The sequence below is a fragment of the Bos taurus genome, chromosome 2, assembly GCF_002263795.3.
Source record: "Bos taurus isolate L1 Dominette 01449 registration number 42190680 breed Hereford chromosome 2, ARS-UCD2.0, whole genome shotgun sequence".
Lineage (NCBI taxonomy): Eukaryota > Metazoa > Chordata > Mammalia > Artiodactyla > Bovidae > Bos > Bos taurus.
This window is the reverse complement of record NC_037329.1, coordinates 135,823,160-135,843,377: the sequence shown is the minus strand read 5'-3', so window position 1 is coordinate 135,843,377 and position 20,218 is coordinate 135,823,160. Positions and strand designations below refer to the sequence as shown.

General features: G+C 46.0%; 1 protein-coding gene across 2 annotated transcripts in view; it reads right to left on the bottom strand.

Moving 5' to 3' along the window:
• FBXO42 (F-box protein 42) overlaps nucleotides 1-20,218 on the bottom strand; it is a 107,147-nt gene that overhangs the window by 24,024 nt on the left and 62,905 nt on the right. For both annotated transcript variants that reach the window (XM_005203374.5, XM_003585804.6), the window contains exon 4: nucleotides 12,969-13,103. In XM_005203374.5, the coding sequence (XP_005203431.1) occupies nucleotides 12,969-13,103 (135 nt within the window). The remainder of the gene's footprint in view (nucleotides 1-12,968; nucleotides 13,104-20,218) is intronic.

The following is a 20,218-nucleotide window of genomic DNA, read 5'->3' as shown; positions in this document are numbered from 1 at the left end:
AGGAGCCAATACCCAAAGAATTTAAGGGAGTCACTTAGGTAACACCCTATGCCTTCTTCATAACAACTGGCGCATCTAAGTGGCATCTAGGCGCTGGATGCCTTCCTCCTATGAAAACAAAAAACTGGAGCTGGAGATTCAAATATTTCAGAGTCGTTTTAAGCAAAAGCATCTAACCTTAATAAAAACAACTGGTCTAAAAAAAAAACAAATCATAATAGGGAATTCTGCCTCGGTCAAGTGGCTAGGACTCGGTGCTTTCACCGCCAGGGCCGGGGTTCGATTCCTGGTTGGGGAACTAAGATTCTGCAACCCACACAGTGTGGACAAATAACACTGTGACCAGAATCCTATTTCATCAGTGTACTACTGTTCTCCTCATAAATCATACTTTCTTTTAAAACCCATCCATCCATTTAAGTCCTGGCTCTATTACATTTTATAACTTAAACACCTCCATCTACTTTCTTGTAGTTCTTTATATTTTCTTTGTATTGATTTGTTTATTGTCTTACAGACCTTGCTGCCGTTCACACCTACAGCTGCACTATTCAGAACAGAATGGGGCAAAAACACTCAATTAATGGGCTTCCTTGGTGGCTCAGATGGTGAAGCCTCTGCCTGCAATGTGGGAGGCCCAGCTTCGATCCCTGGGTCGGGAAGATCCCCTGGAGAAGGAAATGGCAATCCACTCCAGTACTCTTGCCTAGAAAATTCCACGGACAGAGGAGCCTGGTAGGCTACAGTCCATGGGGTTGCAAAGGGTCGGACATGACTGAGCAACTTCACTTTTACTTTCACTCAATTAAAAAAGGCATGAAAATGAACAAACAAAGAAATGAATGCAGTCACTTTTCAAGCTCTGGGAACTCAAGGATAACTCATGACCGACCGCTCTCCTTCTTACCTAGTACTTCTGTGAACACGTGTATAAAGGTGTCTGCTCAACCAGCTCGCCCATCCCCACTCCATCTGTGTGCTGTGTTGTATATAATATGAACAGAAACTCTGAAAGGTGGACAGTACCATGTTTACCTTAAAGGTGAGGCAAGTGAAATGTTACACAACCTAAGGTCATCCAGTTCCTAACCAACCTTAGTGTGAAGAGATCAGATGGAAACCCGTTGCTCGGCACAAAAGCCGTACTCTTAACAGCACTACCAACAAACTTCCCTCCCTTCAACAACACGTTCCTTCCATTACTTTAGGTCATGTTCAGGTCAGTTCAATCGCTCAGTCGTGTCTGACTCTTTGCGACCCCATGGACTGCAGCACGCCAGGCCTCCCTGTCCATCACCAACTCCTGGAGTCCATCCAAACCCACGTCCATTGAGTCAGTGATGCCATCCAACCATCTCATCCTCTGTCGTCCCCTTCTCCTGCCCTCGATCTTTCCCAGCATCAGTGTCTTTTCCAATGAGTCAGCTCTTCACATCAGGTAGCCAAAATATTGGAGTTTCAGCTTCAGCATCAGTCCTTCCAATGAATTTTCAAGACTGATTTCCTTTAGGATGGACTGGTTGGATCTCCTTGCAGTCCAAGGGACTCCCAAGAGTCTTCTCCAACACCACAGTTCAAAAGCATCAATTCTTCAGCGCTCAGCTTTCTTTATAGTCCAACTCTCACATCATGAGGCCCTAGTAATACATATACCTTTACCACCAGCTGAGTGGTCTTCCCTCCTCAAACCTCTAAAATACTTAGTTACATCATCACATCCTCCTACTTAGAGCAGGACTAGGTGAATAGAGAACTCTCTGGGTACTGACTGCATCTAGAACATTCCTTAAGGCTGACAAGGAGACCTTAAGTAAGAAATGAGCGCATATGTCCACAAACTTATATAAGAATGTTGACTCCAGCTACATTCAAAGTGGAAATAACCCAAGTAGCCATCAACAGAAGAATGGGTTCAAAAAAAGGTGCTATATTCATGTTACGGAACACTCAGAGCAACGAAAAGGGACAGACCAAGGACAGATGCAGCCTATGCATGAATCAAAAAAAAACATCAAGCTGAAGCTCAGAAAAGATCTCTCAGAAGTCAGAACGGTGGGCACCTCTGTGGGGAGTGGCACCGACAGAAAAGGGACACAGTGGGATTCCATGAAGTGATGAAAACACTGTGCATCTTGCTCCAGGCGACCGTCACATGGCTGTATACGTGAGTGGGGCACTTAAGATCTGTTCGTTTTCCTTCACGTAAACTGTCTCAACATACTAAGAAAGAGGAAACGGCTGACATCGAAGCTAATGCCACACTACTGCCCCCAGTCAACAGACACGCCAGCCATCCACTGTCAGAGCTAGAATTCATTATGTGAGGCGCTTGACGGCACATTCCTCACTCAATTTATATATGTGTGTGTGTAAAATAGCAAGAGACATTTTAGGACTGGGCAACGGGGTTTCGGAAAGCTTACTAAAATTGGAAGAGGATGCAAAAAAGGAACACAGTGTAAAAGTCAACAAACTACATACAAAATCTATAGCCCATAATCACTTTCAAGGGAACCATGGAAAAGAGAATTATCAGGGATACTACTGTCACCAACCAGGGCTCCTGGCCTTCCTCAATCAACAGTCAGTGACTGGAGACCAGATGAGAAACTCAGGACAGACTTTGCTGGGGCCCTGATGAAGCGGGTGGGCTGAGAACAGACAACAGGCCCCGTTCCTGCTCACTGGCTGAGGAGGGGTCGGGGGAGCCTGCTTCTTATACAGGGTGCGGGCAGGGGGTGTCCGGGGCCTGGCCGGAGGGCTGGCCCAGGTGCTCTGCCCGCCCCTCTGGCGGTGCTGTGTGCAGGGGGCACGCTCAGTACCCTGCTGCTGCTCCCATACCCTATTTTGCTCCTGGCTCTTCAGAAGTGGCGGTGGGTTGGTCTTTTTATTTTTTATTTTTTGGTTTTTCTGCAGCTTTTGTCCAGTTTGCTCCAGCTGAGCATGCAGTTATTTTTAGTTAGTCCCATACAGTTTCTTTGTTCTTCATTGCTGGAGGAGAGGTTTGTCCTGGTGCAAGCACCACAGCAAAGCAAGCCAGGTCCTGGCCTGTCTCACTACTTCTTTGATAAGCAGAATCAATTAAAGCTCAAGAGTTCATCTCCCAAAGAAAAGATGAGAGGTAGCTTCTGAGCTTTGAAAGGACAGTTTCCCAGAATTCAGGTTGATGTTTTTAAGTTAATAAATGACCAAATACTGCTCTCACCCGCCTCAGAAAAGCACCCTGTAGATTCTTTACAAAATCTCAAGGTAGCAAGACTTGGAAAACTTGCGAAACTGGCCTGATCCTGGATTGCACAGAGAATAAACAGCCAAACCAGTGTGCATGGGGCACGAGCTGGTACACAGCACTGCTGAGTGCCCTGGAAACCAACGGGGTCGTTCATGGGGAGGGAGTGAGCACTCAAGGACAACACCATTTGTGTTCCCCCGTACAGGAACACAAATTTCCCATATGGGGGAACAATTTCATTCAGGACATAATGTTAATAAATCATACAAAATGAAGTTTTCTGTGGTCATAAAACATGAAATGCTGTCGTGGGAGGTGGAGGGGGCGGGGCAAGGGGTTATGTGGATATCTGACAGTAACAGAAACACCGGACAGTCTGAAAGTCTTACTGCACAAGGAATCCAAGAGCAACCAAAACCTACTCGTCAAGATAGCACACACGATCCACGAGAGCTCAGGAGTCTAAGGACAGTCACTGCTTATTATCAAGGACACTCTGACCTTCTATCTAAAATAAGGGGGAAAAAACTAGAGGGTTTTTTAGAAAGAACAGAAAAGGCTCATGGATTGGACCAAATGAATAGAGCTGAAGGACGCAGCATTTCCAACATGGAAGAGATACACTAAGGGAAGACTTGAATACACTTTGGTAAAACCAAGAAAAGATTCGCAGGGAAGTGCTAGTTGGGATTTCTTCACAAAAGAAATATTTAAGCAGTGAAATCAACGATTTGTTTTTAAGACAGAGAATGGAGGCTTGAAGTGCATTTGAAAGGCATGAAACAGCGTCCTCTTGCTACACTTTGCCAGTTGCTAAGCATCCACTTCTCCCCCATCTCCACAGATGGGTATTCTCAGAACACATGTGCACATCATGTTGACTTTTAAAAAAGGTATCAAGTGTTCAGATGCAAAATAATGCTAAAAAAGTAGAACCCAATGCCTGTGAGTACACTTACGTATTTTATTCTAAAAAACTTCTACACCCAGCTATTTCACTGTCAGCACTGGCATCTGGACTTGAGGCGGGGAGGCACTGGGCGGTCTTGGCCAGAGCGGTTGCCCGGTGCTGGGCACCCCGGGTGCCTTTCTGTCGTAGTGACATTTCCACAGGCTCAGGGAAGGGCAGTAAACACTAGACACAGGACAGAAAGGTTCCTCAAAGGACGCAAGAAGCCTACGTGTGTCACTTTTCAGGTGTCACACAGAAGAGAAACAATGACAGTCTGGGCAGGTATTTCTGGGCAGTTCCAGCACTTTCCAGCTTCTAAGGATATTCTGGCCTTCCTAAAGACATCTGATATGACCATTACTTTTTCTTTTTCCTGCCCCTGACTCCAAAAGTAAACTAGCTGTTCTGTAAGATTACTCAGTGATTTTGTAAGATGTGATTTTTTCTCTTGGGGAATGGTCCTAAAGAAACAAAATTATTTCCTGCAGAGCTTCTGACTCTGGATAGCTGGAAGGATCTTGATTTTATACGATCATAATATAAGGTCATTTTATAAGGTCATAATATAAAGCAGAGATTCTGTCTTCAGCAAACTCCAGCCTGCCACCAAAAAATTTAAAAAGGCAAATCATGTTGATATTTTAAAATTCTCTATGTATGAAAAGGTTTCTGCACTGACACACCCTCTACTCATCATCCTTTCCTGACTCTGATGATAGACATAACGGCCAGAAAGTTATTATTATGATGTGAAAAGCATCTAATAAACACTACCTCAAGTCAGGAGACAAGGTGAGCACCAAGTGCTAAATCATGTTGCCAGTGTGTGCTCATGTTGGGATACGATGGAAAGAGTCCTGTGCACCAGTCCTCCTCTCCCCAGTCCGTAACTCCAGTCCAACCGCAAGAGAATCATCAGATAAACCCTAACTGAATGGCAGTCCTGTCTCAACACCGGCAAGATCCGAAAACAGGAAGTCTGGGGACGTGTCACAGCCAAGAGGAGTCTAGGGAGACACTAAGTATCCTGGAACAGAAAAAGGACATTAGCATAAAAAAATTAAGGAAATCTGAATAAAGTACAGATTTTAGTTAGTAAAATACCAGTATTGGTTCATTAGTTGTCAAAAATGTACTAGATGTTAACAGGAAAAACTGGGTGTGAGAACTCTGTTCTAATTTGAAACTTAAAAGTCCATTTAGAAAGTAAAATTGAATGGGGTGGGAGGTGGGAGGGATGTTCAAGAGGGAGGGGGTATATGTACACCTGTGACTTGTGCTGATGTATGGCAGAAACCAACACAATACCGTAAACCAAATATCCCCCAATTAAAGAAAAAACAAACATGACCTTGATGATGTGAAACTAGTGCACTGCTCACAGCATGCTGCAGCCTGAGAAACACAGGCCTTAAGGACGAAAGCCTTGTGTTTCGATCACTGCTCCACTTACTGACTGTGTGATCTTAGGTAAATTATTAGCCGAGTCTCTGAGCTTCCGTTTCCTCATCTGCAAGATGGGGATAACACTAGAGCCAACCTAGTTGGGTTGGTTTGAGAGTTAGATAGTACATATGAAGAGTCTGGGGCAACACATACTGCACCTCCAAACCCTTCTCCATAATCATTTCCTTGGAAGGTCAGCTACTCTTGACTAGGGTGCGTGTGTGCATGCGAAGTCGCTCCAGTCATGTCCGACTCTTTGCGACCCTGTGAACTATATACAGCCTGCCAGGCTCCTCTGTCCGCGAGATTCTCCAGGGAAGAAAACTGCAGGAGTAGCCATCCCTCCTCCACCTGACTAGACTCACAGGGAGCTGTTTCTAGAAAGCAGTAGCTCAGACAGCACGGAGCGGCCATTCTTAAGAACAGTTAGGGAGTCCAGTTTGGCACACACCCACCTAACAGACTGTGATAACAAAGTGAGATCGCAGTCTGCCCAGTAAGAAACCAAGAGATTTCACAGAGATCCAGGGTTTCCAAATTCAGCTAGGTTTGGAATCAACTGAAATGTTTTCTTTTTTAAAATGCACATCTACCACTCTCTCCCCAATCCCTTGAGATTAGGTGACTGACTGTGTTATGAGGCTGAGAAATCTAGAATTTTAGTAAGTTTCCCAGGTGACCTGCTGTGTGGTTTTACAAACAGTGGTCTTTTTACACTTTTTCCTTTTTACACAGGGAAGGAAATTGAGGCCCAGAGAATGCAGACGAGATTAACATCAAAGGCTGGCAGCTCCGGAGCAGCAAGTCCAAGATCAGAACAGGCATTGAGTCCATGTACACTGGATGGAGTAGACCAGGATGCCTTTTTCTAAAACAAAGGTCTGAACCATAGGCCATCATTCAGGATTTCATGTGTGGCTGAAAGGGAAGAAACTGGAGGGGTAGAGTGGGGAGAGTGTGATAGGAAACCAATTGTGCCCAGGCCTAGAGTTGACAGGCTGTGCTTTATGATATCATAGGGCTTCCCTTGTGGCTCAGATGGTAAAGAATCTGCTTGCAATATGGGAGACCCAGGTCCGATCCCTGCGTGGGGAAGATCCCCTGGAGGAGGGCATGGCAGCCCACTCCAGTATTCTTGCCTGGAGAACCCCATGGACAGAGGAGCCGGGCGAGTTTACAGTCCATGGGGTCGCAAAGAGTCGACACAACCGAGCCAACTAATGCTTTCACTCTCTCTGACATCATATATTAAACAGATGTCAAAATCAACCTCAGTATGAATAAGGGGTATTTTAGAAAGAGTGGTTTAGACATTAGTCTTTTGAAATACCTAAGAACTGCTCGTTTGCTTTGGGAAGTGAACACAGGCTGAGTCAAGCAAAACCGATTAAGAATGAAGGTGTTGCCTTAATACAATACCAGAAGGTGAAACATTCAACTTCCTAGAGCCACCTGGTAAAGACTACAATGAATATGATTGTACACTGAGACTCGCTGGCCAGGATTTCCAACGGCTCTGCTCTCTTCCACCCTTCGTTATTTTATCTGAGTGATAAAGCGGTCAGGAGAGAACTTCCACCCGTTCCCACATCTAGCCACCCACCAGCATCTGTCATCATAGACTCCTTGCTCCACAGATAAAGGGTCAATGTTCCTGTCCACAGTCAACCCTTCTACCCGCAGAGCAGATTCTGTTTTGTCACTATTCAAAGACACTGTCCTAGCAATAATTTCTTCCTCTCTATCCAAATCAGTTCCTCTCTCTAGATTCCCATCAGCATATAAACATGCTATAACTGCCATCTTAAAAAAAAATCCTCTCAATTCTACACTAATTTCTACTCAGCATCCCACTTTCCTGCTCTCTTTTATAGCAACAGTCTTAAAGAAACCAATGGGCTGTTCACATCGCCTTCAGCTCCTCTCTTCCCATTCTCTTAAAACCACTCCGAGCAGGCTGTCATCCCTACCTCTCACTGAAGACTCCTGGCTACATTCAAAGCCAAGCCTCAGTCATCGTACGACTTGACCACTTAGCTGCGCAGGACACGGTTGATGACTCCCTCCTCGCCTGGAGAGGAAGCACGTGCATGTAGGGTAGCTCCCACGCCGCTGCACTCCCCTGATTTTCTCGTCCTGACTCCTTCTCTTTCACACTCCACATCCAAACTGTGGACTCGATCCAATGCAGCCAACTTTTATCCTTCTGTTAATACCCTCATCCAAATCACCATCATTTCTTGCCTAGATTATTGGTGCTGCTGCTGCTGCTAAGTCACTTCAGTTGTGTCTGACTCTGTGCGACCCCACAGACGGCAGCCCACCAGGCTCCCCTGTCCCCGGGATTCTCCAGGCAAGAACACTAGAGTGGGTTGCCATTTCCTTCTCCAATGCATGAAAGTGAAAAGTGAAAGTGAAGTCAGTCTTGTCCGACTCTGCACGACCCCCTGGACTGCAGCCCACCAGGCCCCTCCGTCCATGGGATTGTCCAGGCAAGAGTACTGGAGTGGGGTGCCACTGCCTCCTCCGAGATTATTGCTACCATTTCTTAACTGATCTCATGTCTATACCTGCCCTCTTACAGTCTTCTCAGCAACCTAAATGACCAGCCACTTCACTCAAAGACTGTGACAAAGCCCACAAAGCCCTTGTAGCAGCCAGAAGGCCTTGCATGTGTGGTGGCTTCTCCTGCATTAAGCTCTCTGAGCACAGCCTCCTTCGTGCACTCCGTTCCAGCCACAGAGGATCCCTCATTATCCCTAGACTGTCCCAGGCACACCTCCGCCCCGAAACCCCCGCACTGCTCGCTCTCTGGAATGTTCTTTCCTCAGAGGCCCCCGAGGTCCACTCCCTGTGACCATCCTTCTCCGTGAGTCTCCCCCGACCCCTAGCTGTGGTCTCCCCTGTTCCTCATCCCCTTTACTATGCTACAGTTTTGTTTCAGGAGCATTAACCATCTTCTATTAATTATGTACTTGTCATTTTAAATTATCTTCCCTTATTTGTGGCTCAGCTGGTAAAGAGTCCGCCTGCAATGTGGGAGACCTGGGTTCGATCCCTGGGTTGGGAAGATCCCCTGGAGAAGGGAAAGGCTACCCACTGCAGTATCCTGGCCTAGAGAATTCCATGCACAGTTCAGGGGGTCGCAAACAGTTGGACAAGACTGAGTCACTTTCACTTTTCCTTTATTTGAATTTAATCTCCGTTAGGAGTACGATTTTTGTCTGTTTTATTCACTCATGAACCTCCAGCATCTAAAGGAATACTGGGCACAGAGTAAGCAATCCATAAATATTTACTGCATGAACAAAATGAAGAGACAGCAGAATTAAGTGAGCAAAAGGGCTGTGCCGTCACTCACGGGAAGTCAAGCCTCTGTTTCAAATGCCAGACTCCCCATAACAACGAATTATTTGATACCACCACTTAAACGTTTAAAGAGATTAAAAAAAAAAAAAAAACCTCTTCCAAATATTTCTTCTGTTTTAGCAAATGGCCCCACTACCTACCTAAGTGTACGTAAGTCAGCCTTGATCGCCCTTCTCACCCTCCCATATCTAATCCATCAAGAAGTCCCATCAATTTTAACACAGAAATTCAGCGCAGATTCACTCCCTTCTCTCTATCTCCAATGCTGCGACTCTGGTCCAAGCCATCACATGCTCTCACCAGTGCTATTCCGACAGCCTCCTATCTGTTCTCTCTGCTTCACCTTCTTGCCTTCCTTTAATCCATTTCTTAAATAGCAGCAGCAGTGTTCTTTAAAATGTATGTAGGATCACAATACCCTTGGCTCCCATCTACGCCTCAACCCCGTCTATGCCACGCCACCCTTGCTCATCACGCTGCGTCCACAAGGGCTGCTTTCTGCTCCTCCGACACGCCTGTTCTTCACACATGCCACCTTCACCGCCTTCCACTCTGCACCTGTCATGTCTCAGCAGAAAAGGCTACCTCCCTTTCTCATTTCACATCCCATTCCTCGCTTCCTTTATGACTGTTTACCGTTTCTTCCCCATTACAGCATAAGCTCCACGAAGGCAGGACTCGCCTACCTGCATGTAAAAGGGAGGAGGCGGTACCTCAGTGGAAGTGTCGGAGAAGCACCACAGGTCTCTCTCAACTGTAAGAGCCGTCATTGCGACACTCATCACCACCCCCCTCCCTCCAGATGCTCCTCCTCCTATCATTTCCAAAGAAATGCAGGACAACGTTTTGTTGACAAAACACATTATTTCCAACTGCTATGGACTGAGCTGTGTCCTCCCCAAACCCACATGCTGAGTCTGAATCTCAGGGGATGGCACATGAAGATGAGAGCTTTGGGAGATAATCCGGTTTACAAAAAGAGGAAGAGATACCAGAACTCACTCTCTGCTACGTGGACATAGAGCAAGCTGCCTGGTTCTCTGAGAGCCAGGAAAGAGCCTTCACTGGCACCCGGATCTCAGACTCCTAGCCTCCAGAACTGTGAGAAATAAGTTTCTGGGGCTGAAGCCCCCCAGCCTGTGCTACGACACCGAGCAAAACGAGCTGCTCCAGTCTCATGTGCGATATCACCAACCACGCAGGTAAAAAGATACCTGATGCAGGGTGTTCTGCACCAAGCCTCGGCTCCCAACCTGAGCCGCTCCACTGTTTGTCTGATGCTCTTTTCCAAAGCGCTGCACTTGAGGGCGGAACACGGTGGAACTGCCACTCCAGACGCTCTTCATCTGCAGATACTCAGGTGCTGGGAGACCTCGCGCCTGGGACCAAGGGGTAGCAGGCAGCACCCTCCCCTTGGGCACCAGCCGACTTACCCACCGCCAAGCACTCGAATGGGTGAGCCAGGCACAGCACGACACACCGACAACTGTGCTTTATTCACAGAGAATCACTGATGTTTGGCTGGGACTCATGACAGCAGAGAGGAACACTTCCTCAGGCAGCCTTCCCGTGGGATTTCCGCCTAAACGAGACTCCTACATGTTTCTGTGTGAGTGCGCTCAGTCGTGCCTGACTGTGACCCCGTGGACGGTAGCCCGCCAGGATCCTCTGTCCACGGGGTTCTCCAGATAAGAATATTGGAGTGGGTTGTGATTTCTTCCTCCACGGGATCTTCCCAATCCAGGGATGGAACCCACATCTCTTGCATCTCCTGCACTGGCATGCTGACTCTCTACCACGGTGCCACCTGCGAAGCCCACAATCTCACAGGACTCTCGATTAAACTACTGTTCATTTTTTTTTAATTTAAACTAGACATTTCAAAAAGCTCAGTCTCTACTCCCCCCACCAAAAAAGTAGCCTCTAATTGTAGATTAGAGTGATGCAGAAACTAGATTCTTTGAGATATTCTGTTAGAAAATTACTTTTAAACTTTTAGGAGCCAATATGTTTTATAAAAGGGAACAGTCCAACACTGAATTTTTTTAAAAATTCAGATCAGTTATAAAATCTGCATTACAAAGACAGTTATTTCTCTGATACTTCTACCTAGGGGATTCAAAGCATAGTCTTTAAACTTAGTAGTTAACAACAACAAAAATGCCATGTCTATCTTATAAAGAAAAATAAGGAAAAATAAGCAAAGTAGATGCCAATAGGTTACGAAGGTCCACAACTCCACATGTGCAAGAAAGAGCAACACCCACGCCAAATTGTAGAAGGCATGAAAGTGTTCATTGCTTAAGTCGTATTCGACTTTTTGTGACCCCATGGACTGTAGCCCGCCAGGCTCCTCTGTCCATGGGGTTCTCCAGGCAAGAATACTAGATTGGGTAGCCAGTCCCTTCTCCAGGGAATCTTCCTGACCCAGGGAGTGAACCCAGGTCTCCTGCGCTGCAGGCAGATTCTTTACCTTCTGAGCCACCAGGGAAGCCCCAAAGGCATAAGCTTGGTTACGAAACAGAGAAAGGCAGTATTGGTATTTTGTTACTGGGACGTCAAAGCTACTTTGAAATGGGGCCTGGACAATAAGTACAATGGCAATAAGATGCTTAAGCTAAAAAGAGCCTCTGCATTTTAGAATCCATGATTCTAAGTATTAATCAATGCTTTGTTAAGTGCAACAGGGGTTACAAAGTGCTAGAAAAAGAAATGCTCCAAAGTACAAAGTTCTGAAGGCTCTAAAATCGTCCTAATATTCAAAACATCTTAAAGATTAACACTCTCTCATCTTCCAATAACTGTGAAGACCCCCACGTGCTCAAGCCCAGCCCAGCTCTGCGCGCCTGCTGCCACTCTGTGCTCCCGTCCTGCGTCATCTGTCGCAGAGGAAGCAGCAGCGGCTACAGCGCTGGGAAAGCAACATGCAGCTTCTTTTCATAATAAGATTTTAAGCGCCTGGCCGAGACATTCAGAGCAGTCCTCACAGAAATGCAGGGAAACGTAAAGCAGCTTTCTCAACTCGTTTAAAAACAGGATCTTCTGACTGGCCTGCACACTTCTCCCAGAGAGAGATGGTAACTTGGTCAGAGTTACATGCAGAATTGGTGATTTTTGCCCGGAAATGAAACTCACGTCGCCTCACTCTTAGCCCAGTGCCCTTTCTAATATTCCATCTTGCCTTCCGTTTAGTAATCAAAGCAAACAAGACCTAAATAAGTACGATGAATTGCAACCCTGCAAGGCCAAAAGAAGAGTGTTTGGGAAAAGCTTGCCAACAAGCCAAGCAGGGTGCTTTACACTCAGCGGACTCTTTGTCTGTCACCTGGGCCCTCCAAGCTTGTAACTGCGTTTTCAAGCCACCCCGCTTTGTGAGTGCAGAAACAATCGTGTGTGTGCGCGTTTTTCTTCCCCAAGAAAGGTTAGGTCAAAAGAGAAAATGACCCAGAAGCTTCCTGCACAGATTCTGGTGCAGCGGGATGATGCGGGGCTGCGCCGACTGTGGAATCTTCCCACACCCCTGAGCAGTTAGGAGGAACCAGCAGAGGCATGTTTCACACACTCCCCAAATGCTGACTGGCAACAACAAGCGGCATTCAGAGATCTCAGCCCTGGGACAATAGCTTCTGTCAGTCAGCTACAGTTCTCATGACCGTGCTGCTGCTGTTACTTCAACTTCATACCAAAGAGCACATCGCACCTGTACAAGGACTTGAGAAAGCCACACAAATGAGTTCACACAGCAGTACAGCAATTCTGGCAGGGTACCAATACTGATGATAAAGTATAGTTTAGAAAAAATACCAAGACCTTACACAAGCGTATTACTCTTTAGCGTTTACAAGCAGATTTGACAAAGGACCTGGGGCCCCAGTAATCTGTTCTTGAGACCAACACCAAAATGATCATGAGTTTCCGTGCAAAGCGAGTTACCTGGTGAGGGGCAAAGAGCAGCATTTTCTCTCTCACCTGAAGCCAAAGGTCGGATCCACTCTTTGCTATTTAGGTCAAGTCTCCAGAGGTCATTGAAGGCAGCGTTGCAACTGCTCTGGGTACAGCCTCCAAACACATACATAGACTGATTAGCGTCGTAATAGCACGCACCTAGAAAGAAAACAAGTGATGAACAAGCGGTGTCTAATTCTGAAGGTACTCTAACACCTTGACTGTGGTCTGTATCTTCCAAAGCCCAATTATTTCGTGCGTATCATAACTGTTAGCAGGTGCCAACCCTTCTACAACCAGCCTCGTGCCTTCAGGTTCAACACTACGTTAACCTTTAAGGACCAGAGAGAAGCCGTGGAAATGTTATCTCCGAGCACACTAAGCAGGCTGCCCATGCTTTACGTAAGACAGCACAATTCTAGCAAGAGCACACGAGAATGCAGATTCAGAGTGTGCAATGAGTGAAATGCCAGCACGGCTCCGTAATCTGAATCTGTATCATTACCCTCACGGGCCAGTGGCAGATTCACTGCTCACAGAGGCTGTCAGTCCTCTCACTTCTCTCCACTCTTCTCACTGCTTTTGCTTTCAAATGAGATGTGAAGAAACAAAACAATAAACATGACTTTATATGAAAGAGAACGACAGAAAACAATTTTAATCAATGCCACAAAGTAACCACACACACGGAACCAACGCAGCTTGGGGACCTCAGAGGTAGTATGGTCCCCAAACCACCAAGAGAAGAAACATGAAAGTCATTAAGCTCCTAGGTGTATCCAAAAGCCACCAAAGCTGACTGCTGCTGCTAAGTCGCTTCAGTGGTGTCCGACTCTGTGCGACCCCATAGACGGCAGCCCACCAGGCTCCCCCATCCCTGGGATTCTCCAGGCAAGAACACTGGAGTGGGTTGCCATTTCCTTCTCCGATGCATGAAAGTGAAAAGTGAAAGTAAAGTAGCTTAGTCGTGTCTGACTCTTCGCGACCCCCTGGACTGCAGCCCACCAGGCTCCTCCGTCCATGGGATTCTCCAGGCAAGAGTACTGGAGTGGGGTGCCATTGCCTTTTCCCATTAAGCTTCTAGGTGTATCCAAAAGCCACCAAAGCGACTGGTTGGTGCTGAATAGAAAACCAACGCAGTAAGTAACACATAAAAAGCACCAAGGTCGGCCTTGCCTGGTGGTACAGCGGATAGGAATCCACCTGCCAATGCAGGGGACAGGGGTTCAACCCCTGGTCTGGGAAGATTCCACACGCTTGGGGCAACTACAGCCCCAGCACCATGACTACTGGAGCCTGCAGGATCCGGGGCCTGAGAGCCCAGCTGCTAAGGAGCCCTGCTCCACAAGAGAAGCCCACGCACAGCAACAAAGGCCCAGCACAACCAGAAGTAAACACACACTTGAAGTAAGTGAACAAAAAGCACCGAGGTCTCTAAGAAACGCCTTTTTAACCAGGTGATTATATGCACCTCACCAGCGGACACTATTCTGAAGGCAAGAGTCAGTGGCTGTGAGAGGGGCCGTTCCCCCAACACCTGGAAGACCAGAGCCAGGGCCTGGACAAGACACGTGGCAGCTCAGCTCCACCACCTGCTTCTCTCCAGAGAGCGCATGCGGCCTCTATCCTGTGGGAGAGATGGCTGTGCTCCTCACAGCTCCGCATTCACCATCTTGGGTTTTAGGGAAAAGAGCGGAGCAAAACTATTCATCCACTCCATGCACATGAGTGGGAAAGCCAGACCTCCCAAAGGGAAACTAGGCAAAACAGTCACGCATCACGTAAAGGAAGTGGAAAGGGAAAAGAGATTCAGAGGTTCAGCCCACTAGGGCGGCACGGCTTTGCTGATCATCCACCCATCGGTAGGTCCACCTCAATTTAGTCCACTGTTTTTAAGATCCCTTCTGAACTCTGGCACCATTACTCAAGCTCAGAAAAAGGGAAATGCTGCTGCTATAATTACCTCTTGTGATACACAAACGCTCTGGAATAACCCTCCTTTTTTATTTTTTCTAAACTCAGCCCACTTGATAGGCCTTTAAGGACTCTCCACACTAGGAAAGCCACATCTGAAAACTGGATGAGTTAAGAGGTAATAAAGGCAATGTGTTCAGTCACCTACACCCCACAGTCTCAGCCAGTGGGAGGAGTGAATCCGAAACATCTGACCTCTAACACAGCACAGTAACAGGGCTACAGACTTTTCAGATTAACAAAGAAATTAAAGAAACTGGAGATATTAGGAAATAAAATGCTGTTTAATCGTCAACAGGCTCACATCTGCAGAACACTTAATTACTCTCAGAACTCAAACATGCTACGATGGAATACGAAGGGTAACATGATTTCACACTTTCCACTACTTTCTTTCTTTCTTTTTTATTTTCTGATAGTGCCATGCAGCTTGAGGGAGCTCAGTTCTTTGACTAGGGATTAAACCCAGGCCCCTGCGGTAAAAGCATACAGTGCTAACCAAAGGGCCACCAGGGAATTTCCCCATTGACTTTCTTTGCCTTGAAAATAACTTGCAATCCATAACTAAATCAGTGTTTACATTAACATCCCAATAAGAAAGGCCATTAAGGAGTGTAATCCTCGGAACTCCCTGGCAGTTCAGTGGTTACAACTTCATGCTTTCACTGCCCACAAACTGTGCAGTGTGGCCCCCAAAAAGGAAAATTCTGTGTAATTCCATTGTTCATGTTTCAGAGTTGTTAAGCACTGCAAATAACAATGGATCAAGTTAGATGACATTCAACAAACAAAAAGGATAATTACTGAAGCCACACTTCAGTCTCCACTAAAGCCATTAAGCTTCAAGTATCTTGGTCTTTTTATACTTTCTTTGAACTAGCTACTCCAAACCAGGGCAATTTTAAACGGACCTGACTGGTGCCCAGCATAAGAGAACATTCTACTCCTCTGGATAATTCGGAACCCCAGAACAGAAATTAGCCATGTCCCTTGTCTTCTGAAACTCTAACTGAGGTCCATCATAACAATGTTTGATAAGACAAATCCATGATTTCATAACTAAAACAGTCAGGAGTTCATTTATGTCCCACTATTAGTCAAAGACCAACTCTTGGCAGCTGCTTCCTTCATGTAGTAAAAGAACACAGTGCCTTTATTTTTCAAAGAGGTAGCAAACATTCTGCTGCATTTGGATTGGAAACCTAGCCAGCAGCTGGCCCCGTGAGATCTTCACCACGTGTATTTTAATCCTATACTAAAATAAGACAAATGGCATTTTCCTGCTCTCTTTGAGCAAACAAAGGCCTCTGGAAGAGGAAGGCACAGCCCAAACTCTATGCAAAGCTAATGGGACTGAAATGACAAGTTTCACACACTGTATTTTCAACATCCAGCAGGCATTATCAACAAAGCCTGGAGAGGAAGAGAGTCAATTTAGGTAGCTATGTTTAGAACTCAGATATAATGAGAATGAGAGAACAGCCATCAATAATACCCTCAAATATTTTAAGCATCCTACTGAACTATGTTTGTCTATTTTTATTTAAGACGCCTACATGGTGGCCTGAGTGGGGGTTGGGGACCCAACAAATTCAATGGGCCTTTTAGAAAAAACTAAGAATTTAAGCAAATACCAGTGCTCAAGTAGATATTTCCTTTTACCAAAGTTCTCCACCCAAACAGAACATTTTCCTTTCAAAACACAGACCACTGGAATGTGCTATACAGAAGTTACTGTTCATTGTACGATATAATTACTCTGCTAAGAAAATATTAATAACATTGAGAATGTGATTATTCCAACTGCTAAATCTCTTCAAATTTTCTGAAACGTGCTTGACCGCTCCATGAACAACTGCTAGAAGTCACACGTCTCAAGTTCAAGTCTAGTAATTCCTATTTGAAGACAAATCAAATATTCACAATTACACACACAGTAAGCAAAGAGTTTTCAGTGCTCTGAATCCTTTTCTACTATACTATAATTCTCTGAAGTTCAAGGTCTTCCAGTTGTTTCATATTTTCCATGGCTCCTGGTAGTCACTAAATGTTCACTGAACTCCAATTTTTGCACTTTCAGAGGTTAAATTCTCTTGTTTCCTCTCTTGTCTCCAGGGAAAGGTCCTGAGGCATTTATCCCATGCTTAGGTTGTCACGTGTCTAGCATCTACAAGCCAGGACATACTTGATAAGGCCTGTAATTACATAACTATGGAATAAGACAGGTTGCTGATCCAGTCTGGGCCTGCTGGCTATTGCAGGAGCAAGATTAGCATGTGTATGGAATGACCTGACCATACATGCAGCCTGAACACCAAAAGGTTTTTCAAAACATAATGCTGGGTACTCAACAGACCCCTATGTCAATCTGAAAGGGACATTCTACCTTAGTCAAGAGTTGCATGTCTGGCCATACAAACACTCATCAAATAACTAGGGGAACTGGCTTCATTTACGTCCCCTGCATTTTCTGTCTTGATTTTTACATAAGAAAGAAGCTCTATTGCTCATATCTTTGTTACACAATTCCACAGAATTAATAGATGTCAACTATGAACCAGGCTTCAGCAATACGTGAACCGTGAACTTCCTGATGTTCAAGCTGGTTTTAGAAAAGGCAGAGGAACCAGAGATCAAATTGCCAACATCCGCTGGATCATGGAAAAAGCAAGAGAGTTCCAGAAAAACATCTATTTCTGCTTTATTGACTATGCCAAAGCCTTTGACTGTGTGGATCACAATAAACTGTGGAAAATTCTGAAAGAGATGGGAATAGCAGACCACCTGACCTGCCTCTTGAGAAACCTGTATGCAGGTCAGGAAGCAACAGTTAGAACTGGACATGGAACAACAGACTGGTTCCAAATAGGAAAAGGAGTACATCAAGGCTGTATATTGTCACCCTGCTTATTGAACTTATATGCAGAGTACATCGTGAGAAACGCTGGACTGGAAGAAACACAAGCTGGAATCAAGATTGCCGGGAGAAATATCAATAACCTCAGATATGCACATGACACCACCCTTATGGCAGAAAGTGAAGAGGAACTAAAAAGCCTCTTGATGAAAGTGAAAGTGGAGAGTGAAAAAGTTGGCTTAAAGCTCAACATTCAGAAAACGAAGATCATGGCATCCGGTCCCATCACTTCATGGGAAATAGATGGGGAAACAGTGGAAACAGTGTCAGACTTTATTTTTTTGGACTCCAAAATCACTGCAGATGGTGACTGCAGCCATGAAATTAAAAGACGCCTACTCCTTGGAAGGAAAGTTATGACCAACCTAGACAGCATATTCAAAAGCAGAGACATCACTTTGCCAACAAAGGTCCGTCTAGTCAAGGCTATGGGTTTTCCTGTGGTCATGTATGGATGTGAGAGTTGGACTGTGAAGAAGGCTTTTGATGCTTTTGAACTGTGGTGTTGGAGAAGACTCTTGAGAGTCCCTTGGACTGCAAGGAGATCCAACCAGTCCATTCTGAAGGAGATCAGCCCTGGGATTTCTTTGGAAGGAATGATGCTAAAGCTGAAACTCCAGTACTTCGGCCACCTCATGCGAAGAGTTGACTCATTGGAAAGACTCTGATGCTGGGAGGGATTGGGGGCAAGAGGAGAAGGGGACGACAGAGGATGAGATGACTGGATGGCATCACTGACTCGATGGACGTGAGTATGAGTGAACTCCTGGAGTTGGTGACGGACAGGGAGGCCTGGCGTGCTGCGATTCATGGGGTCGCAAAGAGTCGGACATGACCGAGTGAGTGACTGAACTGAACTAGGAACCGGGTGTTGTGAAAGGTGCACAGGTGTCTGAGACACGGGACCAGAGTGTTCTCAAGTAGACAGGAACCTTGTGGAGGAGACACCATCATTATCTTATCATTTGGCAGATTAAAACATATTTCTACAAGTGTTTCCTCAATTAAATTTCCTAGTAACCTGTGGCACAAACAGAATTTGTTATACACATTTTGTGGAAGTGTGGATTAGAGAAGCCAAGGAACTTGCTTCCCAAGTCTAAATTTCTTCTTTGGCATGTGGTCTCTCTTACACAGATAATTATTGTAAAAGGCAGATGGTAATAAACATTAAGAGGAAGGTATGAAGAGTGCATTAAGGCAGTATAAGCAGAGAAAGAGAAGAGCTTAACCTCCACACTGGGGAATTTGAGAATAGTGTGAAAGAAGGTGGCTTTTGGCTTTGTCTCCTAGATGGGTTTGAGAGGTCAGGGCATTTTCTGTCAATTAAGAAAGGGGGAACATATCTAGGGGCTAACAAGTCCAATGGGAGGGAAGGGAAATGAAATCAGGGCATCTAAGCAAAGCCACGAAGTAGGGATATCAGACAAACACAGAATCTTGTGTGGGTAGAGCCTGGCTGTGTAAGGATGCAGCAGTGAGTCAGGCTGAAAAGGTAAGCTGGGGCCTTGAAGGCCACAGGAGGGGACACTTCCACATGCAACGCAGAAAGGCTGAGGCTTTTTGGCAGAGGAGTTATACGGCTGGTTTTACGTCTTAGATTTGCAGTGCTTCCCAGCACGGGGCGCCTGTCACTTTGAACAGGTTGGTTCTTTGAGTGCAGGGTCATCCCGTCCACTACAGGACACCCAGCAGCCCTGGTCCTTGCCTGCTAACTGCCTGCAGCACTTTCCAGTCAAGACAATAAGCAATGACCCTGCATATTTCCAAATGTGCTAGGAGGTGGCACGGTCCCCAGTTTTAGAGATGGCTGCCAACAGTGTCTAGACCAGGTTCAGATGAAGAGAAAAGGTAAGAAGACTGTTTAGAAAAGATTTAGGGGGACTTCCCTCTTGATCCTCGGAGAAGGCAATGGCACCCCACTCCAGTACTCTTGCCTGGAAAATTCCATGGATGGAGGAGCCTGGTGGGCTGCAGTCCATGGGGTCGCTGAGGGTCGGACACAACTGAGAAACTTCACTTCCACTTTTCACTTTCATGAACTGGAGAAGGAAATGGCAACCCACTCCAGTGTTCTTGCCTGGAGAATCCCAGGGACGGGGGAGCCTGGTGGGCTGCCGTCTATGGGGTCCCACAGAGTCGGACACGACTGAAGTGACTTAGCAGCAGCAGCAGCCCTCTCGGTCCTGTGATTAAGACTCCACACTTCTGCAGGAGATACAGGTGTGATCTCTGGCTGGGGAAGTAAGATGCTGCAATGTGGGAGGGAGGGATGTGGGGGAAGAAAGGAGGAAGAAAAGACTTAGGAAAGATGGGATGATTAAGTCCGAAGTGTGAGGAATGGGGGTAAAAGGAAAGATCTGAGACAGAACAGAGTCAGCAG